Source organism: Halichoerus grypus, chromosome 3, assembly GCF_964656455.1.
Source record: "Halichoerus grypus chromosome 3, mHalGry1.hap1.1, whole genome shotgun sequence".
In the NCBI taxonomy this organism is placed as follows: Eukaryota; Metazoa; Chordata; class Mammalia; order Carnivora; family Phocidae; genus Halichoerus; species Halichoerus grypus.
The window spans coordinates 60,662,375-60,690,051 of record NC_135714.1 but is presented as its reverse complement, the minus strand read 5'-3'; the positions used below and the strand labels follow the sequence as shown (position 1 = coordinate 60,690,051).

The 27,677-nt window shown below is 39.4% G+C and overlaps 1 protein-coding gene across 12 annotated transcripts in view; it reads left to right on the top strand.

The window, feature by feature from the left end:
• The window catches only part of CCDC158 (coiled-coil domain containing 158), a 98,811-nt gene that overhangs the window by 272 nt on the left and 70,862 nt on the right, over nt 1-27,677 (top strand). For 4 of the 12 annotated variants that reach the window (XM_078068794.1, XM_078068792.1, XM_078068796.1 and 1 more), the window contains exons 2-9: nt 5,001-5,043; nt 13,568-13,707; nt 18,078-18,295; nt 22,902-23,011; nt 23,125-23,452; nt 24,038-24,114; nt 24,926-25,036; nt 26,332-26,446. In XM_078068794.1, the coding sequence (XP_077924920.1) occupies nt 13,641-13,707; nt 18,078-18,295; nt 22,902-23,011; nt 23,125-23,452; nt 24,038-24,114; nt 24,926-25,036; nt 26,332-26,446 (1,026 nt within the window). In that variant the 5' untranslated portion in view covers nt 5,001-5,043; nt 13,568-13,640. Of the gene's footprint in view, nt 1-5,000; nt 5,044-13,567; nt 13,708-18,077; nt 18,296-20,945; nt 21,026-22,901; nt 23,012-23,124; nt 23,453-24,037; nt 24,115-24,925; nt 25,037-26,331; nt 26,447-27,677 lie in introns of those variants that run through there. The other 8 variants (XM_078068795.1, XM_078068798.1, XM_078068793.1 and 5 more) reach the window with 8 other exon arrangements.

The following is a 27,677-nucleotide window of genomic DNA, read 5'->3' as shown; positions in this document are numbered from 1 at the left end:
GGGTGGGTCGTGCTCCAGAGGACCCGGAGCAGCGCATCTTCATTTCTGGAACCTTCCAGGCTTTGTGTTTGTTTCGCACATGACAGATGCCCAATAAATTGTTTCTTGAACGGAAGGGACTGCTGTTGTTTTCGGGGATCGCAAGACCTCCGGGGACAGTGGCTGTAACTCTGGGACCAGAGGGCCCTGTGCAAAAAGTATTCCACTCTTGGGGGTAATAACCGTGGATCCTGTCCCAACATTACCCGCTAACTCTTGTTCCTACTCCGCTTCCCATAGACAGGGGGATGGGTTGGGGAAGACGTGGAGATAAAGAGGAATGTCTAGCCTTGGACAGGGACCAACCTGGCATCCACAGTGGGATTGTAATAAATGTTGTATAAGGGCTCTGTCAGCTGGAGCCCTCCCTGTAAGTGACATTAAGAATTTGGCTCTGCCCCATTATCAGCATCAGTCAGAAACGCTGAGTTTGCAAATGAGTCCAGCCTTTTCCACAAAACTCTGTCCCAGATCAGCACTCAAGCTGTTCCAGGATTTGTTCTTGCATCTTGGTGTACCTTAAGGTCAAGGGAAAGTAGAAGAAAAATGAGGTCTGCCACTATTTCTCAGGGTTTTTTGACTTAGCAACCACTTCTTGCTTTCTCTGTCAGCTGATGATTCAGGAAAGAAAGGGCCAGTGCCCACCATGCATCGCAGAGACTAGCTAGGCAGGACTGTTTCTGTGTGTAAAGTAATGGGGTGGGGGTCCTGGTCCCTGGTCCTCCCACCTCCTACCACACTTACTGTTTTTAATCTTACACAGTTATCTCTTTGTGTTGTGGGTAAAATGTTTTTTATGCCATAGAGATATTATTATACTCCAAATAAATTGAGGGCAGAAATGGACAATTTATTTGGTATGTGCAAAGTCTTTACTATTGTGTTTTACAAAGAAGACTTGGTGTTGTCTAGTATGTTAGAATCACGCACTTTAAAACTGCACAATTTATTAAATCGGGCCTCTGTGAACCACATATTCCCAAACCAGGTGACCCCAATCATATGGTATAGTAGGTTGAGTAAGAGCCACTCAAAAATATCAGGTCCTAATCCCAGGAACCTGTAAACGCTCTAAGGAGGAAAGGGTCTTTACATATAATGAAGTCATATAATGAAGTCAAAGATCTTGAAATGGGGAAATTATCCTGGATTATCTGGGTGCGCTTTAAATGCAAACACAAGTGTCCTCACGAGAAGCACAGGGGAGATTTGATAGACAGAAGAGGAGACTAGAGTACCACCACAGAGGTAGAGATCAGAGTGATGAGACCATAAGTCAATTTGTAATGCCAGCATCCAACAGAAGCTCAGAGGCAAGGAATAGATTCCTTCCTAGAGCCTCCGGGGAGAGCACAGCCCTGCCAACAACCCTTAATTTCAGTCCTGTGAGACTGCTTTTGGACTTCTGGCCTCCAGAACTGTGAGAGAACAAATGGCTATTATTATAGCCACCAAGCTTGTGGCAATTTGTTACAGCAACTACAGGAAACTAATCTATATGTTAATTGTTATAAATCACATAAAACCAATCCTGTATTGATGGATATTTTAAAGCTCTGCAGCTGGGGCAATGACAGGTGTAGTAGTGGAGACTACCAAATATTTTCCGGAACCCTGTAAATCTCAAGGAAAAGGCTTGAATAAGGAATTTGGCTAGAAGTGAAAATAAATTAGGTGCATAGGAAAGAACTAGTCTAACACTTAAAGCAATTTTTGGACTCTCATTTGTATTCCTATTAATATATCACTGTATTTGCTCTGGTTAAGAGAATAAAGGTAACTTAAGCTTGGTTCTTAGCTAATACATTATTGGATATCCATCTTATGTATATTAAATTACAGTTGCAGACACCTGGGGATTGAGGCCCAAGCCTAGGGAAAGTAGGCAATACAGACGTGCTTCCATAGGTGGGGATGTTAAAATCTGGCTAAAAGCAACCTCTGGTCATCTTGAAATTAACACACTTTGAAGTTTTCATGGTGTAGGAAAAAACCAGTGTTGAGGTTTAATTGATTGACTTCCAGGACCCAGGCAGCTAATATGCACCCCCACTCTTAATCCACAAAACATAACGACAGTGAACATACAACGAGTAGCCAATCTGCATTCTTTCTGAACTGCTTTTCTGAAGTGTAATTCATATACCCTAGCATTCACTAATTGTAATTGTAATAGCATTCTCAAACCCGGCACCAACCCACTTTTGACCACTGGCGCACTCTAGAGTTAGGTTTTAGTCCTTCTGCTGGGCTACTCCAATGGCCTCCTAACTGGCCTCTACTTCCACTCAGTGTATTTTTCACTCGACTGCTGGAGGATCATATGCCCCTGATTAAAATCCTCCAGTGGCTTTCCACTGCAATTAAAATAAACCCCAGCGTCCTTTTCAAGACACCATGAGCTCTGCCCCCCACCAAACTCACCAACACCTTCTCGGGATAATTTAGGAAAGAAACTGATAATAAGCGCTCCTTCGGGCACGATACACAATTGGCTGTCCATAAGCGGGCCTCTCACCCCCCTTGTCTACGTGGTAGCCTCACTGCTTCCTTTCTGTCAGTCAGCAAACACTAAGCCCTTTTCATCTCAAGGCCTTTGCATGTGGTATTTCCTCTTAGGAGTTTCCCCAGTCCCCTGTGGGAGTGACTCCTTTTTGACATTCAGCTCAAATACCACCTCCTCAGAAAGGCCTTCCCTGACCTACCTTAACTAAAATAGCCTCAACTCTCTGTATACCACTCCCTGTGCTATTTTCCTCATTGCACTGAATCCCTCTCCAAAATTATATTTTTGATTTGTTTCTTTAGTGTCTCTCTTTCCCTACTATAATATAAGATCTGTGAGGGAAGAAATTTGATTGGTCTTGATCTCAGCTTCATCTCTAGTATTTACAAAAGCACTGTTCATAGCAGCAGTACATTTTTAAGCTATCAGAATGCCAGCAATGGTAAGTAATAATTATTGAATGCTTCCTATGCACCAGGCCCTGTGCTGAGTGCTTTGTATGCATGAATAATTTAAGTGAAGCTTATTACTTTTGATGTGGGAAGAGTAAGGAGAGCATGTCCTCCAAATATAGTCCCCTATAGTAAATTATTGTTTTCAGAGGCATTAGGCAGTTTTCTTTCCCTTATTATTGAACACTGATTTTAGGGACTGGATCAATGTACATTGCTACCAGCAATATAGTTTTGAACTTCCTCTCCCACAGCCTTAAAAACTGAAGTGGAGGTTTTTGCTAAGAAGAAGAGGAAGAGCTAAGAGAGGATTATAAATAAAAGCAGAATCCTAAAAGAGCAGGATACACTCAGGACATAGCAGGTAGACTCTAGTGGAGGCACATTATGTGTCAGGGGAAAGGCAGGAGATGAAGCTGGGCGATTGGTTAGGCCAGATCCTAAAGGGCTTTGGGTGCTGGTTTTAGTTCAGACTTTAGTCTTTGAGTAAGATATGGTAAAAGGATCTGACTTTAAAAGAAATTCTTAAAGATTGTAAGAAACTGACACTAGAAAGATCCCTTTGAAGTATTTTGTAGTAGGTCTGGCAAGAGCTGATTAAAGCATGAAAGAATATAAGAGTAAAATTAACTAAATTTCATATTTGAGCACTCCTTCCTTGTGACTTAAGGACCACACTTAAGTTGTCTTTGCTGAGTTAAAAGGTATTACAGAGATAGATTCAACAGAATGTGGTGACTGATTGGATGTGGAGTTTGAATAGATGAAGAATAAAGACATGAAAATGTCTTAACTTGGGAAGTTGGGTTTATGGTGTCTTTATCTGGCAACACCCTTGAAAGCAGATTTGGTGGGAATATGAAGAGACAGATGTGGGATAAGATGAATTTAAGATGACCGTAAAAATATATGCAGAGGTGGTAAGGAACAGATATTCATTAAAATTTATCCAGAGCCCCAATTTATTTATTTATTTATTTATTTTTTACAAAGTTGCATGAAACGTGCTGGCAGGATTGCCCCCATCTGGCTCTGCTGTTGACTAAAATCACTTGTGAGAAATCATTATATTTTTGGTCCTTTTTCTGCTGAATGTTTTGCATAGGAATGCATAGAATGTCCAAGTTGGAGAAGATTTTAGAGATCTTCTAATCCAACACTCTGCCCTTGAGAGGGCACCCAGTGTCAGTTGTCATCCCAACAAATGCTCATCCCCTCTCAGCTTGAACATGCACAAGGAAGTTCTCCACATATACATTCAAGGTACTGTAGCTTTTAGAAAGTCCATCTCCACCCTGTACTAGAACCTATCTCCCTCTGTTCATTAGTCCTAATTCTGTACAGAGGATATTGTCATTTATTTTTCTAACATGGCAACTGTTCACTTAGTTTCCCCTGAGATATGCCAAAAATCCTGGTTGGTTGTCATCTCAGCTCCACTGCTTAAAATTTATAGACCTATTTCTGACTCACCAGATAGGAATTCTGCCTAGCAACTTTTCTAATCAAGCTCAAGAGCTGTTGCCTGGTCAAAGCATCTCCAAGCACTGAAAAGCAATTTAAATGGTCAGAAGACATTCAGGTGGTCAATTTAAGTCAGTTCGGACTATACCTAGAAAGGTCTGGTCTGGCAAGGTCTGGGCAGGGGTTTTACTTGGTGTGTTATCTTGAATGCCAATGAGATCTGTACCATCAAAATTAGCATTGGACCAATAGGGAGCATGTACTTGCACGGGTTCTGTTGTACAAACATAGCCTAGGTAAGTGCCATAGGCTATTAATTCAAATATACTTGCATATACAAGATAAGCCCAAAGGAAAAAGAACTTAAAGGCTTTTGTGGTGGTGGTGGTTATATATGTGTGTATGTGTGTGTTAGGTATTGTCAGGATCTCAGGTGATGAAAGTGAACTTGTGAATTGAACTTTAAAAAATAATACATTTTAGATAATGAAGTATGGTTATATGTTAATACACAGATTTTGAAATATTTTCTTTTGCAGGTGTTAATAGGATAAGTGAAAATAAGAATACCCATATATTAAGGTATCTCTTGTTTTACTTTGAATTATATTTAAGAATTGTGAACATATACAAATGATATACTAATTTATTATATCTATGCCTATATCTAATTTATTTTAGAGCCTGAAGCCTTGAGCTTGATGAATGCCTTGGCTGGAATATCTAAGATAATAAAGCTACAAGGGCTCTCTCTCTGTGGTTTTCAAACTCTTTTCAGCCCTTTTTCATGTGTCTATTGGCCATTTGGATGTCTTCTTTGGAAAACTGCTCATGTCTTCTGCCCATTTCTTGATTGGATTCTTTGTTCTTTGGGTGTTGAGTTTGATAAGTTCTTTACAGATTTTGGATACTAGCCCTTTATCTGATATGTCATTTGCAAATATCTTCTCCCATTCTGTCGGTTGTCTTTTGGTTTTGTTGACTGTTTCCTTTGCTTTGCAAAAGCTTTTTATCTTGATGAAGTCCCAATAGTTCATTTTTGCCCTTGCTTCCCTTGCCTTTGGCGATGTTTCTAGGAAGAAGTTGCTGCGGCTGAGGTCGAAGAGGTTGCTGCCTGTGTTCTCCTTTAGGATTTTGATGGACTCCTGTCTCACATTGAGGTCTTTCAACCATTTGGAGTCTATTTTTGTGTGTGGTGTAAGGAAATGGTCCAGTTTCATTCTTCTGCATGTGGCTGTCCAATTTTCCCAACACCGTTTGTTGAAGAGACTGTCTTTTTCCCATTGGACATTCTTTCCTGCTTTGTCAAAGATTAGTTGACCATAGAGTTGAGGGTCCATTTCTGGGCTCTCTATTCTGTTCCATTGATCTATGTGTCTGTTTTTGTGCCAGTACCATACTGTCTTGATGATGACAGCTTTGTAATAGAGCTGGAAGTCTGGAATTGTGATGCCGCCAGCTTTGCTTTTCTTTTTCAACATTCCTCTGGCTATGCGGGGTCTTTTCTGGTTCCATACAAATTTTAGAATTATTTGTTCCATTTCTTTGAAAAAAGTGGATGGTATTTTGATGGGGATTGCATTGAATGTGTAGATTGCTCTAGGTAGCATTGACATCTTCACCATATTTGTTCTTCCAATCCATGAGCATGGAACGTTTTTCCATTTCTTTGTGTCTTCCTCAATTTCTTTCATGAGTATTTTATAGTTTTCTGAGTACAGATCCTTTGCCTCTTTGGTTAGATTTATTCCTAGGTATGTGATGGTTTTGGGTGCAATTGTAAATGGGATCGACTCCTTAATTTCTCTTTCTTCTGTCTTGTTGTTGGTGTATAGGAATGCCACTGACTTCTGTGCATTGATTTTATATCCTGCCACTTTACTGAATTCCTGTATGAGTTCTAGCAGTTTTGGGGTGGAGTCTTTGGGGTTTTCCACATAAAGTATCATATCATCTGCAAAGAGTGAGAGGGCACGTTCTGCATGGAGCACTGGGTGTTATGCACAAACAATGAATTATGGAACACTATATCTAAAACTAATGATGTAATGTATGGGGATTAACATAACAATAAAAATTTTTTTAAAAAAGAAAACTGAAAAAAAAAAAAAAAAAACTTTTCAGCAGAGCATCTGCATTCCATAAAGGTGTCTCTGGGGCAGAGAGGAGGGTGTGTAGTTGGGGCTCTGATAATTTAAAGAAAGACTTCCTCTGCTTCAAAAAAGTTTGGAAAACAACTGCATTCTCATTTAGTAATGGTGGAAATTGAGGCTTAGAGATATGAGAAGATTTGCCCCTGCTCTCACAGGTAACCAGTGACAGAATTAAGTTTCCCAATTTTAAATCCTGTCCTTCTTTCATACTGCCTCTTTACAAGACAGTATTATGTACTGGTGAAGTATATCTTAAATAGCTTACTTCCGTATTAGATGATAATAGTACCTGTGTTTACTCAAAGCAGTTTAAACCCACTTTCTTTGATGTTAGTGGACCTATATGAAACTTAGTATCTTCTTTCTAGATGAATAGGAAGATATAGCCATTTATTATGGGAAAGTGAGTTAGTATACACTGCCTAAATTATAAAGACAGTATTGTTCACGTTTTACTATCCTGTTATGTGATACTATATGCATACGGATTGAGGCAAGTACTATATAGTAAGGCTGCACACGAGTTATCTTTTCCTGTTCTTTTGAGGTGCACACTCTTTATTTCCATCTTATATTCTTACAGGTTAAATACTGTTCTCACAGTCACAAAGCCAATAGATCACAGAGCTAGGATTTGAACCCTGATAGTCAAGGAGCAACATCTAGAGAGAAAGAATGTGATTGAGAGAGCAGACATGAAGAGCCATGTGAAGTTAATTGAGCACTTCACAGTAACTCGAGCAGGGAAGGCAGTGTTGAGCATCAACTGTTCTCCTCATTGCATTTCTGAGATTGCACCAGCCTACGTATGTTGTATTCAGGTCAATGTGGGGGTGCCTTAGAAATTCCTAAGGAAAACATATCTTCAGACTCGTTCTTTGAGAGTATGGACCAATTTTATAAAATCCCCAGTCTCAGGCTTCTGTGGAAAGTAGGATGGTTCAGCAGCCTAGGGGCTTGAGTCATTAGTTGAGAAATCTAGGAATCCTCCACAAAAGTCTTTTTGTGGTCTGTGGTTTCTAAGGCCTTTTCTGCAACACTCCAATCAAATAACCAGAGTAGCTGTTACTTGTCAGAAATTCAAGGCTCTTTTCAGTGTGAATCTATTCATAATTTTAAATCCAGCAGAATTGTTGATAGTAAGTGTTGGGCATACCCAAAGAGGCCAAGATCTCAGCTTTGTACTTAGAGATTTAATCAAACACACGTAAGTTATGTGTTATGACCCCCAAATCAACAAAATGCAGCATTTTAACAATTTTATGTCTTATTGTGGCCAAAAAAGCTTTTCTTTTGCCAGAAATCCTTAATAATTTAATAAGCTTTATGCCTGAAAATAGGAAAAACGTTTCAATTCTTAGTGTCATGAAAGTAGAGAAACACAGAGTGATTTGACCAAATTGAGGATATGGTCAGTCCAAAATTGTAAAAATGTGAATTGCAAATGCCTTTTTAAAGACAGATTTCATTAACCAGCAGCATTGGCAAATTGAAGTACTAAACATCTTTAAAAATAAGTGTTCATTTAAAAATCCTTGCTTAAGTAAATAAACCTATGCTGTCTTCTTTAAACTATTAATTTTCTTTTCTTTTTTTAAACTGTTAATTTTCTAAGAAAAAAAATTTCCCCTGAAGGGCTGCCACTCTTCAATGGCCTAAAACCTATCAGGGGATACTGAATTAATGAGTTTATTACATTCATCATCTTATCCAAAATAAACAAATGGTTTTTTGTTTTTTTAAGGATTTATCACACAAGTTATTTAATAGGAGGTCTTTGAATTTAGGGAGCGAGAAAGCACAAGTTGGGGGAGGGACAGAGGGAGAGAATCTTCAAGCAGGCTCCCCACTGAGCTCAGAGCCCACATGGAGTTGATCCCACGACTCATGAGATCATGACCTGAGCCAAAACCAAGAGTCAGATGCTTAACTGACTGAGCCACCCAAGTGCCCCCATACTTGGTTTTTTATATCAGGTTATTCTAAAGTCAAATCTGCTCCTTTCTTCTCTTATCTATTCTCCAACTTTTAGTTTCAGTTCTGCTTACCTTACTCATAGGTTCTGTTTCCCAGAAACTTTGGTATCTAGCAGAGCGAATCAGTGTGTGACTCCCAACACTGGGCTGTGATTCTCCCGGTCCTGCTCATTCCTTCATGTTTTTGATCTATCTGTATTTTATAATATTAACATTACTCAGTAATTTGAATTTTCTAAGTGTCTTTCATCATCCTGAAGAATCCCCAAATGCCATTTTAGTGTGTAAGTTATATTATACAGCAAACATTCGTGATAAAACTTGTTTAAATGAGAGCTTCCCCCCAACACACACACCATAGCAATCTCTTCTATTTAGAACATTTGAATTGCCTAGCAATTTTGACTAACATTCTAATTCTTTATGGAATGTCTCCCTATCTATTACTTATTTCCTAAAAATGATAGTATGAAACATATTAAGGTAGAATTTATCTAACTGTAGTTTTGACAGATGGCATCTCAGTAATCAAAAGGGAGAAACTGTGAGTGAAATAAAAAGGAATTCTGTTCAATAAAAATTCTCTTTAGGTCACAGGGTTTAAAAAAAATGTTTACCACTATGCATGAATTACTATAAAAATGATAAGCAATATGTCATATGTGACCTTTCTCTTTCCATCACGTTGATGGTCCTTGCCTATATCTCTTTGGTTTTTTTAAAGAGAATCAGGATTCTGATTCATTGATTTATTGTTTTTCTGTTTTCTACCTCATTAATTTGTCTGTATCTTTATTATTTCCTACCATGTGCTTTCTTTTGTTTTACTTTTTTTTCTTTTTGTGTTAGAAATTTAGTTCACTTATCGTCATTCTCTCATTTTTATTGAAACAGGCGTTTAAGGCCGGGAGTTTTCCTTTTTTCACTGCTTTACTGTCTCTCAGATGCTTATGTAGTGTGTTCGTTGTCATTATTTTTTGGAAGTTCTTTAATTTCCCTTATATTCTCTTTATCACACAAGTTATTTAATAGGAGGTCTTTGAATTTCCAGGTGAAAAGACCTTTTTGCTTTAGGGTTTTCATTTCAAAAATGAAAAATGGGGTTTTCATTTCTAGTTTTATGACTTTGTGACCAGAAAATGTTTGTAACATTTTTACTTTATGAACCTACTGATCTTTTTTTTTTTAAGATTTATTTATTTATTTGAGAGAAAGAGTGCGTGCGTGCGGGGGCGTGGAGGCAGAAGCAGAGGGAGAGGGAGAGAGAGAATCTCAAGCAGACTCTGCGCTGAGCACTGAGCGCAGAGCCTGGTGCCAGGCTCGATCTCACCGCCCTGAGATCATGACCTGAGCTGAAACCAAGAGTCCCATGCTCAACGGAATGAGCCACCCAGGCGTCTGTGGAACCTGCTGATCTTTTATTTGTGCCCTAGAATATCTTTGGTTTTTGTCAATGTTCCTTCCGTGTGTGCTTGAGAGGAAGGTATATTCTCTATTATCAAAGTGTTGTGTTTGATGTACATTGAGAAGTCTACCTTAGTGATGATTTCATCTAAATCTTTTATATCCTTACTTTTTGTCAGCATGACTTATCTCATACTGAGCGGCCTGTTAAAGTCTCCTCATCACTGTGTTTCTAGTCCTTATTGCACCTCCTGTAATGTATGTTTTATCTAAGGGGGGTGGTGTGTTAAATGGTACATAGAGTCAGTTGTACCTGTATTGTGGATTGTGGCTTTTAACTTTAAGCGCTCTTTGTCTTATTTAATACTCTGCCTTGAAGACTACCTGGTCTGGTATCAGGATTTTAACTGGTGCTTTCTTACTGTTTTCATTCTCCTGGCAAATCTTTGTCCATCACTTTATTTGCAGTCTTTTTGAATCAGTGTCTTTAAGTGCCCTCTTGTATAGAGACAGAGTTGAAATTTTTTAAGAGCCAATTTGAAAATCCTTTTTTTTGAATAGGCAAGTTAAGTCCTGTGATGTTTATTGATATGACTTTTATGTTTGGTCTAAATTTTGTCACATTATTCTTACATTATCTTCTGGTGATAAAATTACTATATATTATATTTACTGTGTTTTTTTTTTTTTTTTGATGTTTCTCCTTTTTCTTTAAAAAATTTTTTTGTTGGGGCACCTTGGTGGCACTCAGGGTTATGAGATCAAGCTCCCAGTCAGGCTCCACATGGAGCTTGCTTAAGATTCTCTCTCTCTCTCTCTCTCTCTCTCTCTCTCACCCTCCTCCCTGATCTCTCTCTCTCAAAAAAAAAATTTTTTTTTGTCACTTGAGAAGGTTTGTATTTTTATTCTAGTGGTTGTCTTCACATTAATGCTTTTTGTAATACACCTATAGACAGACCCCTTTTCCTTTTACTTAATTCTTTGCTTTCTGTCAGTTTTAAATGATGTTTTTTGACAACCAGTGGTCTTCTACTTTTCCCCATTTTTATCACTTACCTTCCCATTTCGAGTTACATTTGTTCTTTTTCACACATGTAATATTTATATATTATTCTTCAGTGTCATCGCTCTACCCATGTTTTAGTTGCAACTTTACAACTGAATAGGTAACGTTCGCCATCAGACCTTTTGCACACTTTCCTCAGTCATTTTTTTTTTTAAGATTTAATTTATTTATTTGTCAGAAAGAGAGCGCACAAGCAGGCAGAACAACAGGAAAGGGAGAAGCAGGCTCCCTGCTGAGCAAGGAGCCCAGTACAGGACTCGATCCCAGGACCCCGGGACCATGACATGGGCCGAAGGCAGACACTAAACCTACTGAGCCACCCAGCCGTCCCATGTTTTTTTTGTTTGTTTGTTTTTAATGCTCACGTTCATCTTTTTTTCCAAATTTTATTTTAGAAAATTTAAAGCCTACAAAAAAAACAAGATTTTCACCAGTTGATCACACTTTGCCATATTTACCAGTCATCTTCTGGTTGGATGAAGCCCACCTCCTCTTGCAGATTCCTCAGAAGGGGCACATGTATACAGTGTTCTGGCACATTCTAAACAGTTTTTCTATGGCTTTGACTCTTTCAAAAATCTTAGCAGGATATATAGGTGGTTTGTACTTTCTTTCCTTGTGTTTCTTTAAAATACTGGCTACTATTGCCTTGCTTTGTATATTATTTTTGAGTAATATGATGCCATCCTGATCCTCTTGCCTTTGTAAATTATTTCATCTTTTTTGCCTGAAGGCCCTAAGGATTTTTTTCATCTTTAAATTCTAAATATGGTTTTATTAGGATATGTTTCGGAGTTGATCATTCTTGGTCGCTATTCCCTAGTGTGAAAAATGTGTAGTAGATTCAGGGCTTCCTTTATTTCTAGGAAAGTTTCTTGGGTTATAGTTTTAAATAATAGTTCCGTTTCAGGGTTTTGACTTTTTTTTCTTCAGGGACACCAATGATGTCCAGTCTCCTTTGCCTGTCTCCCATCTCATTCACTTTCTTTCTCAGCCTTTTCACTTGTTTTCCTCAGTTTTCGTCTTCTGTTCTCCTGATTTTCTTCAGGGCCTTTATTAAGTTTTCATTACAGTCTGTCCTCCCCTGGCTTCCTCTGTAATTTGGGCTTCCTTTCTGATACAATATTGTCGTTTTCTTCTCTTTCTTTCCTAACCTCAGCCAACTCTCATTTCATTCCTCCTGTTTGCTTGCTTGCTTGTTTTACGTGTTTCTTGGTTTTACATTTCTGATTCGAGGGTGATTTTTCATATGCTCAAATGCTTGTTTGAGAATATCTGGTTTGGTTTGCAGTGTTGTGTTACAGTTTTCTTCGACCTCATATTTGTCAGTGCAGTGGGAGGGGGATACTTTTTATCAGCAAAAAAGATTTTATTCACATTTTCTGATATTTTGTTATAGTTTTGTGTGGGTGTGGCCTGCTTGTATCTATTCCTGTTCATCTTGTGGACAGGATTTAGTTTGAGAGTGCCTTCTTCTGGGCAGTTTCTGTCATGCATGGTGGTGGAGGAGTGGGAGGGGTAGAAAGAGGGTTGGCATATCTTGCTGCTTTTTGTTTCTGCTGGTGCCTGAATGGTCCCTGCTCCCTCCTTTGTGGCCATGTCTGCTGGGGAGATCATCTCTTCTTCTGCAGAAACACTGCTTCTCTGAGGCTGCTACTTCTGGTCCCCCTCACTTTCAAGCCGTTACCGGGTAGCCAGGGCTGTGGACTACCTAGTTGCAACCGGAGCCTAACATCTTGGCTTCTCCTGCTCACTTTCTGGGGTGCATATGTCTGTGCTGCCTCCAGCCCTCTGCTCCCCCTGCTCCTTTTCAGTTTTCCAGTGTCTCCTCTCCCATTCTGCATACCTACATGCCCACAGGGCTGGCGGGTGAACAGTAGGAGCAACTTGGGAAAATATTTTCCCTCTGCTAACAGATAATTTGAAGGTTGTAGTAATCTCTGTCATCTAGGGATGCTGAAGGCATAGAGCCCATGTGCTTTTATGCGTTTGTTCTCCTTGTTGATTTTATAGCTGTTTTCAGAGGATGAGGGGGAGATTTGGAATCAGGCCACCACCATTTTTCTCCAAACCCAGAAGTCTTCTTGGCCTAATCTAAAATTATGAGCACTGTTTGATATTAAAGAAGTTTTTTAGCTTTTATTAATGATTTCTGATTTGCTGGTTTGTGAATTTTTTTTAACTAATTTGTGACTTTTCACTAAGGAGATATTTTCTACCATTATTTGACCATGTAACCAGAGTGCTAATCATCATCGTAATTAAAGTATTAGTTTTTGATTTTCAGGTTGTCCTTAATAAGCTACTTAGATATTAAAAGCAACAATTTCTACAGTAAGAGTCTATTCACTCATTAATTTTATGTAGTGATAAAGTATTTCTGTATAAATATTTTCCTGGTAAAGAGTTATTACTAAATTTGAAATATGAACAAAGTCAGTTCCTCTTCTATGAATTTTGTTCTCATAGTACCTTATTAATAAAGATCAAATCCCTGTCTTTTATAGATAAGAACTAAAAGAACCAAACAGGGAAGCACTCATATGTCAAGATCTCTAAGAAGAGGTAGCAATATTTAATATGGAACAAAAAGCTGGTGAATCAAATAATGATCTTTTATCAAGTAGTGGTGTCACATCCAATGGAGGTGCGTATTCTTTATCAAACAAAATGGGAAAATTGGAATTAAGCAGCCCTCAGAATATTCATTCAGGCTGCTGTTTTTTAGTATGTTTTGGTTTTAACTGCAGGGCACAGACCGTGGTAATGAATGTTTATTGTTGAAAATTCTACTTTTTGAGGAAGAAACTGTTTAGTCTTTTAAAAATAGCATATCAATTTTTTTAGCAAATGTTTACATTACTTTTTTGGTTTAAAAATTGTTTCCGTGTTGAGGGACTACAACGTGTTCCATGTTTCCCTAACACCTTCTCTTCCCTGGTTCACTCGAAACCAGATTCCTGTGTCATTTTGACTTTTCCCCTGCCCACCCCATCCAGTCAGGCATGCTCCTTCTGGTGTAGGCAGTGGCTCTCGAATCCATTCTTCCCTCTCCATCTCTACTAACCTACTTCCGGCCCCCTCCCCTCTGCCCAAACCGATCTCAGTCCAAGGATAGCCAGCAGGAAAATGGTAACAGGTGGGATAAATCGGCAGAACAGTGCAGGGAATTGGCAAGGAGTTGGTGTCGAAAGAGCTGAGAAGCCTCACAGGGGAAGAGGCAACCCAGGGAGGCACAGCCTGGGGCTGGAAGGACAATGAGAAGAGGAAGTGTTCCGAGGGCAGGAAAGTGAGAGCTCACACCTCCAAGAGGGCTGCCCGGAGGGAGCGGAAACCACCACTCTGGGCCAGAAGCCCAGCTGAGGCAGGTGAATGGAGTCAGAGTTGTGCCAGGCGCAGCTTCTCTTCTCCTCGGCTGGCCTCCGGCTCTTCCCAGCACCTCCCATGGTGACCTCCCAGGAGACAAGGTGGGAAGGGAGCCTGGGAAAAGTAGTTCTCTGCAACACACTGCAGAATAGGGGAGAGCTAGGGAATGGACTTTCTGGCCGTCAGGCAAGTGGCCTAGACGGTCCCTGACTGCTTTCCCTGGCTGTCTCTCTCATCTAGAAGAATGCACCCAAAGTTTATTCGCAATTACAGAACTGTTGTTTTACTAGTCTGCTTAAACACCTTTATTTCAGCACAAATACTTTGAGAAATCTTCTGCTTTTTAGGATGCTTATGCCATCCTGAGATGCCTCTGTCCCTCGACCTTGCTGTACCCATCTCCCCTGCCCACTCCACTCATCCACCTCCCCACACACTCTGTCCCTCGTACTCATTGGGGCACCAGCACTTAGCTCCTGGGTTGTCTCTCCCTCCTCGGGCACATCATCATCCCAGGATGTCATTGTCCTCATACATGACCCATCTGAGATCTTAAAGCTTCTTGACCTTTTTAGTTCTTCTCATCTCGACCTTGACTCTAGCCACCCCACTTCTCTTACTTGGATCTTATTACCAAGAACTGTTAGACTTCTGAAATCCAACCTCTTGTCTTCCAACCCTCTCAATCCCTTATTCCTAGAGCACCTATTCTGCCTCATGAAAGGAGTGATTCTCAACCACAGCTCCATGTCAATCACTTTTTGAGATTTTAAACATTTATATGGCTTAGATCCACACCTAGAGATTCTGATTCAGAAGGTCTGGAATGGGGCTTAGGTACCACTGGATTTTTTTTTAGACTCCCCAGGTGATACTGATTTCCAGTAAGGGTTGAGAACAACTGCTCTAGTTCCGCCATTTTCTCCTAAAGTAATACCGCTTCTTATCCTCACTTTCTCTTATCATTCATTTTTTCAGCCAACCACTTGCCAATCTCTTCAACTTTTTCTCGTATTCTTCTGTTGCACTCTTACAGGAAAACCTCCATCTTTATCAGGCTGACTGCCTTCTCCATTTTTGTACTGGGCTTCTGGAAGATTCTCCTAGAGAAAATACACAAATTGTGGATTTTCCATCAGTTTGTCACCTCACAGTCGTAGTCTCCCATCTCATCTGTATCCTTGATAATGCTAGAGGAGCATTCAGTGGATAAAGTTTCAAAATAGATTTTTTTGATCATAAATTCACATGGATAACTCAAATTCAAATCCAGAACCATGGAGTTCTTCCTCATTTTCTCTCATTCCATATCTGCATCTCCCCTACAGTGAAATTCTAGTTTCCAAAACCTTCAGCATATTTGTTCATTTTCTCTCTTGCATGGTCCATACAAAAGCGTTTCAGAATTACAACCATGCTACCACCGTGAACAACTTCCCAGCTAAGTGAGGCTCACGAAGACCACAGAGTACTGTGTTCTAAAGTTATTTTAAGGAACTATTTTCTTTGTGACATTATGTTACAAACTTTCTATACCCTTAGGTTTATTTCTGTTAGTATTCAACTTCATTTTATTTTTTGAATATGTATAACATGTACATGGCTCAAAAGTAAAAACTTAATGAAAACGTATATTCAGTAGAGTTTTGCTGCCATCCCTCTCCCTTCCACTCTATTTCTACCCATCCCTATACCCCTATAGCTAACCATTTCCATGAGTTTCTGTTTTATTCTTCCAGGGTTTCTTTTTGCAAAAGTAAGCAATTGCTACCCCTCTCCCCTGACATACATGTGCACATGCTTAACACATTCACTCTTATTTCTCCTTTCTTACAAACAGGAGGGAAATTAACCTCTACCTATTAAAGGGAGGACCATCAAAGAATTTATGAACATATTTTCAAAGCACCATAGTTTGCCCACCTCTGGTCACAAATTATTTACATTTCTCTCACCTACAAAGTACATTCACTCTCTCCCAAGAAGGCCCTTAACAGTCTCATCCCATTACAGCATCCATCCATTCAAAGGCCAGAATCTCTTTTTTGAAATTAGATTCAGGTATGGATGAAGCTCCTCAGTTGTAAGTCCTTAAGTACGGCTCCCTGAGTTGAGTTCCTCTTCATCTGAAGACCTGTGACAGCCAACGTACAGTGGCAGGGCCACATCTATCAAAACTACCATTCCAAATGGGGAAAACAGGAGGCACACAGTCCATCACGATTCTGAAATCTAGCTGAGCACAGGTTTCCCGTTCCCTGATTAGGACTCAGGCTTGGGAATAATTCCTCATGGTTCTTGGAGCCATTCTCTGGACTCTTGGGTCTAACTTTGAGACCTTTTTTTTTTTTTTTTTTAAGATTTTATTTATGTAATTGAAAGAGAGAGAGGGAGCGTGTACCCAAGCACGAGCAGGGGGAGGATGTGGGGCAAAAGGAGAAGGAGAAGCAGGCTCCCCACTGAGCAGGGAACCAGATGTGGGGCTCCATCCCGATCCCAGGACTCTAGGATCTTGACCTGAGCCGAAGGCATATGCTTAACCAACTGAGCCACCTGGGTGCCCCATGAGACCTCCTTCCTTTATATGAAAGATAGCGTATGTTTTCAGCTGAGGGGTTTCTGCTTATTGGAAGGTCTCTTTTCATCTCACACTGTCTCTGTCCCTCAGTCCAAACCAGTGGTGTTTCTTGAATATAATTCTCTAATATCTCTGTGGTTCTTCTGTGAATCTTCTTGGGTTTTACTTATCTTCCCTTTAAATATTGGTATTTCTTCAGAGTACTCTTCTTGGTCCTCTTTTTTCATTCTATACTACTGTCTCTGGATGATCCCATTGACTTCAGGGATTCACTAGAATTCAAATGCTGATGATTCCCAAATCCTTATCTCTGAAACAACACATACTCCTGAACTCACAAATCAAACAGCATTACTTGGACGTTGAAGCTCAAAACCCAGTAGAGATCTTTGACAACCCCCTGTCTTTTACTTACCACATATATTTCTCAAGTCCACACCCTTTGTGTCTGTCACCACTGTCTCTGCTTTAGGGTAGACGCTTGCCATTTCTTGCCTGCATCGTTGAAAGCCTTCTCCGACTCCATTCTCTACTTCAGTTTTATCCCCATCCAGTGCATTCTCCACACTGAAGCCAGACAGCTTTTTCAAACCACAAACCTAGTTAACTACTCTCTCACTCTCAAATCCACTAATGACTTCCCGAAGCTTTCAAGATGAAATTCAAGCTCCTTGGCATGACCACAAGGTCCTTCAAGATCTGGCCTATATCTTCATTCTCATATCTGGCTACTTCTTTCCTGTCACCCGGAATATCTGTGCTGTCTCAAGCCTCCTCACCAATAATTGTGGTGCTCCCACTGCCTGCAGTGCCCTTCCTCTTCTCCTTAATATACTTCAAGGTTCATTCAGCTCAGGTATCACTTGATTGCTATCAAGTAAAACTCCCTCCTCTTCCCTAATCTCCTTTTTACCTAGTGCTCATCTCTCTCAGAGCTCTTACCAATCTTTTACTCGTCTATTTTCCCCGAGACCTTGAGCATAATCAGGGTTCATTAAGGAAATCACCTAGGATAATGTTTACCACAAAATTATTTTATTAGTAAATTGATTGATTAATTCTTTAATATTTAGGTTCTTCAAGTCCATTTTTTATGTCATCTATTCGTGGTACAATAATTGAAAATACATCTTCAGCTGGGACATTGACACAAATTCCTTTTTTCCCCAAATATGAAGTGGAACTTGATTCTCCTAGAAAAGTCATCCCATATCCTGGAAAGGAACACATTGAACGTGTTTTGGAAGAATATTCACATCAAGTCAAAGATCTGCAGAGAAGACTAAATGAAGTGAGTTGCATTCTTTTCTTCTAGTACTTTATGCCATTTGGGAATGACAATGAGGCACGTTGCCTTGGAACAGAACCTAAACTTACTAAAAGAAACACTTAATGATGGATTTATTGGTTAAACTTGTTAATTTGGCTTATGCCTTCTATTTCAGTATTAAAAATTGGGCACATGAAGTTTATATACCTATTTTTCTCTTGTTAATAGTCAGAATGCCCTGGTTTCATTGTTAATTTTAATTAAACTTGAATAGCTCAAAATGTTATAATTAACGATGTTTATCTGTAATTATAATAATTGGTTCGGGCCTGCTGTCCTGCTATCATGATACATTGTTTTTCTTTTTTAAAAAAATTTTTTAAGATTATTTATTTATTTATTTATTTGAGAGAGAGAGCAAGAGAGTGCACAAGAAGGGGGGAAGGTCAGAGGGAGAAGCAGACTCCTTGCCAAGCAGGGAGCCCAACATGGGACTCAATCCCAGGACCCCCAGACCATGACCCGAGCTGAAGGCAGATGCTTAACTGAGCCACCCAGGGGCCCTGATACCTTGTTTTTCTTTACAAAGCAGTTGTGGGGATAGGTTTTTAGATGTATGTGTATATATGATAACTAAATAGTATATAGAAGTTATTTGCTAAAATTTTATTTTTATATTTGCTAAAAATTTTTAAGTAGATCTTATGTAGAATGAAGCCAGCTTTAGCCAGCTTTACAGTTGTAAACTGTGTCCTAGTAGTCTGTAGTCTTCTAAAAGTGAAACTTACCATTGTACACAAAGCCTTTCATGATATAACCCCTCTCTGTACATTTTAACTTCATCTACTACCTGTTCCCCAAATGTACCCTCCATTCCAGCAATATTTAGCTATTTGCTCTTCCCTGGAGATAGCATGCTCTTCTAAAGCTTCATGCTTTTGCCCAGGCCATTTCCTCTTCTTTACCTTGTCTGCCTGGCAAATTCTTATTATGCATCAAGACTCAGCTCAAGCATTTCCTTTTCTGAATCCTTTGCTCTAAACACGATTAGGTATATTCTCCTCTGTACAGCTGTTGCCCTATGTGCACATGTCTATTGTAGTATTTAGTTCGTGTTACTGTATTCATTAACACCTTGTTCTACCTCATTCAGACTGTGTAAGCACATTTAAGGAAAAAGCTACAACTTCATTAAGTGCTAAAAATCATGTACTATTGTATTATGTACAGGGATACAGAGATGAATAAGGTAGGACTCCTAAGGGGTTCATAGACTTGAAGAGGATATGGTATATAAACAAATAGTCATAATACCTTATGATAAGTTCACTAATAAAGAGGGTAGGTGGGTTGGGTGGATGGATGAGTGGATGGATGGATAGATGAATGGATGGATGGATGGATGGAGCGAGCACAGAGATACCAGTGAGGGAAAGAAACAGTGTCTTAATTCATTTTCCCTGTCCATCCTCTGGCAGAGTATCTGACACTTGATTGGCTCCCAGTAAATATGTGTTAAATCTCTAAATAAATAACAGGACTATTTGGATACTTGTAATATTTAGCATGAACCTCTATGTAACACATGTGCTAGGTACTGGATATATAAAGCTGGAAAAGATGCGGCCCTTTCTATGTACACATTTACAGTCTGTGGCTGAGATAATTTATTTATTTATTTATTTATTTTTATTTTTTAATATTTATTTTTTATTTTTTATTTTTATTTTATTATTTATTTGACAGAGACACAGCGAGAGAGGGAACAGAAGCAGGGGGAGTGGGAGAGGGAGAAGCAGGCTTCCTGCTGAGCAGGGAGCCCGATGTGGGGCTCGATCTCAGGACCCAGGGATCATGACCTGAGCCGAAGGCAGAAACTTAAAGACTGAGCCACCCAGGTGCCCCTTTATTTATTTATTTTTTAAGATTTTATTTATTTGACAGAGAGAGACAGTGAGAGAAGGAATACAAGCAGGGGGAGTGGGAGAGGGAGAAGCAGTCTTCCCACCAAGCAGGGAGCCCGATGTGAGGCTCAATCCCAGGACCCTGGGATCATGACCTGAGCCAAAAATCAAGAGTCAGATGCTAAACTGAGCCATCCAGGTCCCCCAAACCTCATTTATTCTTGATACCTCTTCCCTGGTGTCACTTTATCACCATGTCCATCCATTGTACCTCATATATATTTCTCAGATCTGTTTCCATTTCCACTGTTGCCATCCAAAGTTCAGACTATACTGTAGTCATTCACCTGAACTATAAGAGGAAGAGATAGAGGGCCTTAACCTTATATTGGCTATATAAACATTGTCAATTGCAGAACCAGCTAGTATCCTATCACACTTCCTTTCCTGTGTAGTGTTTTTTCTGGTGGTTATTTTTTTTCTTAAGATTTTATTTATTCATTTGAGAGAGAATGAACGAGAGAGAGAGCATGAGCTGGGTGGGGGAAGGTCAGAGGGAGAGGGAGAAGCAGACTCTTATGTTGGGGGGAGCCCGATGTGGGACTTGATCCCAGAACCCTGGGATCATGACCTGAGCTGAAGGCAGACGCTTAACCAACTGAGCCACCCTGGCGCCCCTTTCCTGATGGTTATTCATTGCCTTTCTTTTTCCTAATGCTGTGTGCCTTTATCATATGATCTTTTTTTTTTTTTTTTTTTTTTTAAAGAACCGTCATGTAGGTTTTCTCTCAAATCCTCCTTTGATCCCGGACTCTTCAGGAGTCTTCTGTCCTATTTTCCAGTCTAGGTGAATTTCTTAGGTCTGTGTATAACTGTTTTCTTCTTTGCATTGCTTTCCTGATTGGATCCATGATTTCCAGAATTCACTGTTTTCTGTCTTCGTTTCTCTTGATCTACTTCTTCATTTAGTCAAAGCACATCTTTAGAAACTTAAAGGGTATATGTGCATACATTTTATGGATCTTTGCATTCTGAGAATGACTTTAGCTGGGTAAAGTTGAAAGTCATTTTCTCTCAGTCCTTTGAAAATATTGTGTCCTTGCATTTCGTATTGCTACTGAAAAGTAGATGTCTGTCTGATACTTGCTTCTTTGTGGATGATATGCTTTTACTTAATATAGCTGGATAAAGTTGAAAGTCATTTTCTTTCAGTCTTTCGAAAATATTGTGTCCTTGCGTTTCGTATTGCTACTGAGAAGTAGATGTCTGTCTGAAACTTGCTCCTTTTTGGATGATATGCTTTTACTTAATTGAGGTTTGTCTTTGGAAGCTTTAGAGTCTTCTGTCTCTGAAAATCCACCATAATGTGCTTAGGTGTGGATTTTAGTTTTTTCATTCATTGTGCTGGGGATTCAGTGGATCCTTTTGGTCCACAGATTTGTACTTTTCAGCTTTGATTTGTTTTTTCTTTGATAGTTTCATTCCCTGTTTTCTCAGTTCTCTCATTCTGTGGCTCCTATTGGTCATATGTTATCTCCTAGGTTATACCTCTAAATCTCTTACCTTTACTTTCAAAAGTTTTACCTACTTTCCTACTTTGGGGGGACATTTCTTGACTTCTAACATTTCTATTGCAGCTTTATAGTGTGCAAGCATATTTTTAATTTCCAAGAACTCTTCTCACTTGGTCAATTCCTTGGCATAGTATTTCGTTCTTACTTTACAGCTGTGATGTCTCTCAAATTTCTCTGCAAATACAAGGTTCCGGAAGTGTTGTTCTATTGCTGCATTACTTTGTTTCTTTGGATCCTTTTTTTTTTTTTTTTTTTTTTTTTAAGATTTTATTTATTTTTATGTGAGAGAGAGAGAATGAGAGACAGAGAGCATGAGAGGGGTTAGGGTCAGAGGGAGAAGCAGACCCCCTGCCGAGCAGGGAGCCCGATGCGGGACTCGATCCAGGGACTCCAGGATCATGACCTGAGCCGAAGGCAGTCGCTTAACCAACTGAGCCACCCAGGCGCCCCTCTTTGGATCCTTTTTTTCTCGTGTTTGCTTCTTTGTTTAATCTTGGTTTCCGTTTTTTATTTTATAACCTTTCTTCAGGTGTCCAGTGGTGTTGGTTGGTTGGTTGGTTTTTGTTCATACTCAAGGATGAACAATAAAAAAGCTGATGGCAAGCTGTCTAGCAATAGGCAGAACGTGATGGCTTTGCTTTGGGATGATTACGTCGTATCAATTTTTATGCTGGGAGGTCTCGCAGTGCCTGATTTTAGAGATCTTAGTGAATTTCTCTGTGGTAGAACACCTTGACTTTTGGGGGGTGGTTGTCTGCTGTCAAGTTTTTAAGTGGGTTGGAAGTGGGGATTGACTTTCCTGTATACAGAATTTTAACCAGTTTTCCTGTTTTCAAAAATAAAACTTACTTCTGTCTCTTTCTTGAGGTAGAAATCTGATTTGTTTTAGAAATAGTGTTTTGGTTATTAAGTAAAGAATAAATTTTGAAAGGGGCCAAGCTTGAGACAGTGATACAAGTTAAGATAGTTCAGTAATCTAGGTGAGAAATGATTAATTAGGCCCTGCAGTATGGTAAAAGGAGAAGGAAGTACACATAAAAATAAATTAGTAATATGTGGATTTTTGGAAATTATTAGGAATTTCCTAATAATTTAAGGAAATATGTTCCTCTGGTAAAGGCTGATTTGCATGGCATTTTTTTTTTTCAGAGCAATGAATTGCATGAGAAACAAAAGTTTTACTTAAGGCAGTCAGTCATTGATTTGCAAACAAAACTTCAAGAGATGCAAATGGAGAGAGATGCCATGGCTGACATCAGGTTGGGCATCGTTACCTAAAATTATTTTAAAGTTTTACTCTTTGTAGTATGAAACTACTTGTGTGAATATGAATTTTATCAATATTATTTCTTCTCTTTCATTTATTTCATAGACGAAGGGAGAGTCAGTCCCAGGAGGATTTAAGAAATCAGCTTCAAAATACAGTTCATGAACTTGAAGCTGCCAAATGCCTTAAGGAGGACATGCTGAAAGATAGCAACGCACAAATAGAGCAGCTGAGAAAGATGATGCTTGGCCATGAGGGAGTGCTTCAAGAAATCCGATCAATCCTAGCTGACTTTGAAGAAGCCTCAGGCAAGAAAATATACGAACACGAGAACGTGTCTACTCTCCACTTCCGCAACATGGGCTCGGCTATTAGTAAAATCCTAAGAGAATTAGACACAGAGATTTCTTATCTTAAAGGGAGGATATTTCCAGTAAGTGGTGAGAACACTATTCAATTTTATATTAAAATTCATTAAGAGAATAGTACTAGGTATATAATTTTTTAAGTTCTTAAAAGTAAGCCAAGTTCTCATTTTTGTTCTCTAAAATAACAGTTATTTCTACAATGATGTCTCAATACTTTAAGGGAACTAGCTTGATTTGCCTGTATGGCTTCATGAGAGTATAACCAACCAAAGTAAACAATCTAATAAAATGCAGTGATAGAATGTATTCGGTTTCTATATTACTTTTATTTGCTTCTTTCTAAAGTGTTCCTTTAGGGATGCCTGGATGGCTTAGTTGGTTAAGCGTCTGCCTTTGGCTCGTGTCATGATCCCAGGGTCCTGGGATCGAGTCCCCCACTGGGCTCCCTGCTCAGCAGGGAGTCTGCTTCGCCATCTGCCCCTACTCGCCACTTGTGCACACAGGAGTTCTCTCTCTCTCTCTCTCTCTCTGACAAGTAAATAAATAACATCTTTAAAAACAATAAAGTGGTCCTTTGGTTGGAAAATCTCCAACGTTTCCAAGATGTAGATTTACCAGTCCCTAAATCAGCATCTCTTTTTTATAACTAGGTAGAGGATCAGCTTGAAGCACTGAAGTCTGAATCACAGAATAAAATAGAATTGCTTCTTCAACAACATCAAGATAGGTGGGTTTCTGACTGAAGTATAGAAAGTCATAGTGAACTAAACCATAGGTTTACAGTCCCTCATCAGCAATTCCAAAATCGAAAATGTTCTGAAACAAAAGTTTTCTTCGTTGGTTTGTGGCAAGTTCATGTGAAAGGGAAAATTTTTCTGACACTTGTTTAAAAGGTTCAGGAAGACTTTATTCAAGGCTTTTGCAATAGGGATTCTGTGTTAGGGGAAAGAGATGAGACTCAGCTCTCCCAATACAACCAAGGAAGTAGGAATTTACAGCCAAGGAGCAGGTGAGTGGGGCAGTGGAGACATCAAGGGTGGGGGGATTCTCACTAAACTGACTTAGCAAGATTCTTACTAAGCCTGGGCAGGCCAGGGCGGTTGGGGGAAGGGTTGATGGGTGCCAAGGTCAAGGTCTACAAGATGACTCAGAGGAGCCTGACTAAAGTTTGGTCAAAGAGAGAGTCTTTTGTCATTCATTTGTTGGCAAAACCTGACTTGAGCTTAATGTAAAGCTTTATGATATAAAGCCTTTATGATTTAGTGTAAATATTTAAAAACCTGTTGTTGTATTTGTAATATGTTTGGCTTATAGGAACTTCCCTATGTGTGTCATATAATATATAGTACTTGTAACTTATTACCATTGTAAATTAAAAAAAAAAAAAATCCGAATTCCAAAACTTAAAATGAGCACCATGTTCAAAGTCAAAGCAAAATACTCAATTTGTGAGTGTTGAAAACCATTAATTTTTGGAATAATTCATAATCAAGGAAAATCTTATGTATCAAATAACAAACACCACATTCTTTTTATAGGATTGAGCAGTTAATAAGTGAACATGAAATCGAAATAACAGGACTTACCGAGAAAGCTAGCAGTGCTCGAAGTCAAGCCAATAGCATCCAGAGTCAACTGGAAATCATTCAGTATGTGTGTCCTGGTGGTTTGAAATTGGTATCATTTATCTTCATTTTAGAGATACTGTTTTCATTAATGTTCTGTCCTAAGATCTTTTAAAATTGGCTTTAAAATCTCACAAGAAAGTAAAACTTCTCTAACATTCAAATGTATGGAAAAGATTACTTAAAGATAATATTATATGACCATATAAGAAGTATTATTGGCGTAAGTGAGAAGGTATTTGCGCCCCTCCACCTGTCCAGTTTGTTGCGGGGGCGGTTTAGGGTGACAAGGTTGGCAGCAGGACAGGGCTCCAGGCGTGACTCAGGCCCACCCTAGGAGGCCAGCCAAGCCCGGGGCTGAGGGCTGAGGCCCGTTGTGATGGGGGAAAGGGGAGCAGGGGGTATTTCCTTCGAGAGTAGGAAATAGGAGAGCGACTAGAAGTTCTTTCTTTAGGCTTTTCTCCTCTTTTATGCAACAGTACTTTACACAGCAACTAAAGGGATGTCACTGTGGCGCCTTGTCCACGTCTCTCTCCCCCATTGGTGCACTGAGTATGTTGTGACTGCCTTTCTAAAGGCCCCAGTCACTAGGAGTAGCACGTCCTGTTGGCCCATAAGCTCATTGCCTGTGTGAGAGGACCGGGCACGGGCATGGTGGGCTCAGTCTTCCCTGACCCTTCCCAGGCAGCGGGCGCAGTGCGCACCTTGTGCTCAAGAACAGTGTGACCAGAGGCCGGTACCGTCTGCACGCCAGGGGTTAGACACGTATTCCCTGTAAGGCTGTCCTCGCTGGCCAGGGGGTGGACAGGAGTGCTGCATGTGGGTCTGCGATGTGTAGCCAAGGCCTGGGGCAGCGGCCGCCACCCCCCCACCCCATGTTCTCCCTTAGGGGGAAAAAAAAAGTATTGCAAGTATTTAGGCCTCTTGAAATTGGATGTTTTAAATATTGTTCATATTACAACTGATAGGATCAATCAAAAACACATTATATATGTGTATGTGTAAATATATATAAATAAAACGTATATGTATACATATAAATAATTTTGTAATTTGAGCTTATATGTATTGAAACCTTTTATTGGGACATTTTCAATCATACAAAAGTAGAGAGAAAATAGTACAAATGAACTCCAATATATACTATCTAGTTTCAGCACTTAACAACATGGTTGAACTGAAACTTTTAAGAAGAAATTTTGGAAAATAAAAGACTTTTCACCTAGTTAATGCCATATAAAAGAACTAGTGGCAGTATCTAAATCACACTTATTCTTAGTTTGCTGTTTGCTTTTATTCCCCTTTTAAACTCTTCTCAGAGAACAAGCAAGAAACCAAAATTCAATGTATATGCGCCAACTCAGTGATCTGGAATCTACTGTTTCTCAGCTACGTTCTGAGTTAAGAGAAGCCAAAAGGATGTATGAAGACAAGGTGAGGTTAGATTTGGCTGCTCTGCCTCCCCACACTATTATACACAGATTTAATTACAAATTTTTTAATAGTTTATTTGAAAATGAGGAATCAAAGTAATGTCAAATTAAAAGCAGTTTTTAAGATGGAGTAGGAGGATGCCAAATAGCTATATGTTAAATTATAAAAAATTTTTAAAGGGGGCATGTGATGTAATGAGCCCTGGGTGTTAGATGCAACTGATGAATTATTGAACACATCTGAAAAAAATTATAAATAATTTTAATTCAAATGGTTTATCCAGATTAATTGTTAATTGTTCAAATAAGTTTCTAAAAAAATAAGTTAAAAATAAGAGCACTTAAATTTTTTTTTACAGGCTTAGCTCTAACAAATATTTTGGAACCAGGCAGTCTCCCCCTACCACTCAGTACTTGAGGGGCCTACCTCTTAGGTTTTACTTCAACTCCCAGTTATTAATCACTGTGTGGCTAGCAAACCGAATTAATAAGATTAGTCTAAATAAAAAATAATTAGGAAGATAAATCTTCATCTTTCATCACACAATTCCTCTTAAACCCAGATACTCATATTTGATATTCTGTTGTTTTTATTCTCTCACTTTCCATAGCTAAAGAGGAGCTGTTCACTATCATTATCAACCATTTATCCAGAGCTTATGTTTTCATTAATCGCAAGCATTTGTAAAACAGTAGAGACCCTAAAAAACCAGCAGAGGGCTCCCATTCAGAGGAGCTCAATTTCTTCATTCCCTGTGAGAAGGGGGGCCCACCATCCATGCCTGTTTGCCTGCGGCAGTCCAGTTTATACCTGCTATCCCCGTGTCTTGTTTTGTGAACACTACCTTTCATCTCCAAATTGACTCAGTTTGGAAGACAAACTCTAATAAGTCATCCTACCTATAAGAGAACCTCCCGTTTTAACCATCGCTTTTAGCCAACTTCTCACACCTTAGCTGATTGGGAAGATATAGAATATAAGGAAGTTGCCAGATTTCCTCTAAAAAATAGCCCAATTCTACAGGGTGGTAACAGTACAAGAAAAAAAAAAACTTCGCATGGGAAGAAGCAGTTAAATACTGCAGCTCTAATTCTTCCAGACATTTGCCCTCCTTCGGGCAGCCCCTCATTTAGTTACCCCTGTCACCCCTGTGTTGGCCACAGGAGGGGGCTGTTCCCCCTTGGTTCTCCAGTTCAAGCGCAGAATGTAAAATTACCTCGACCTTAATTCC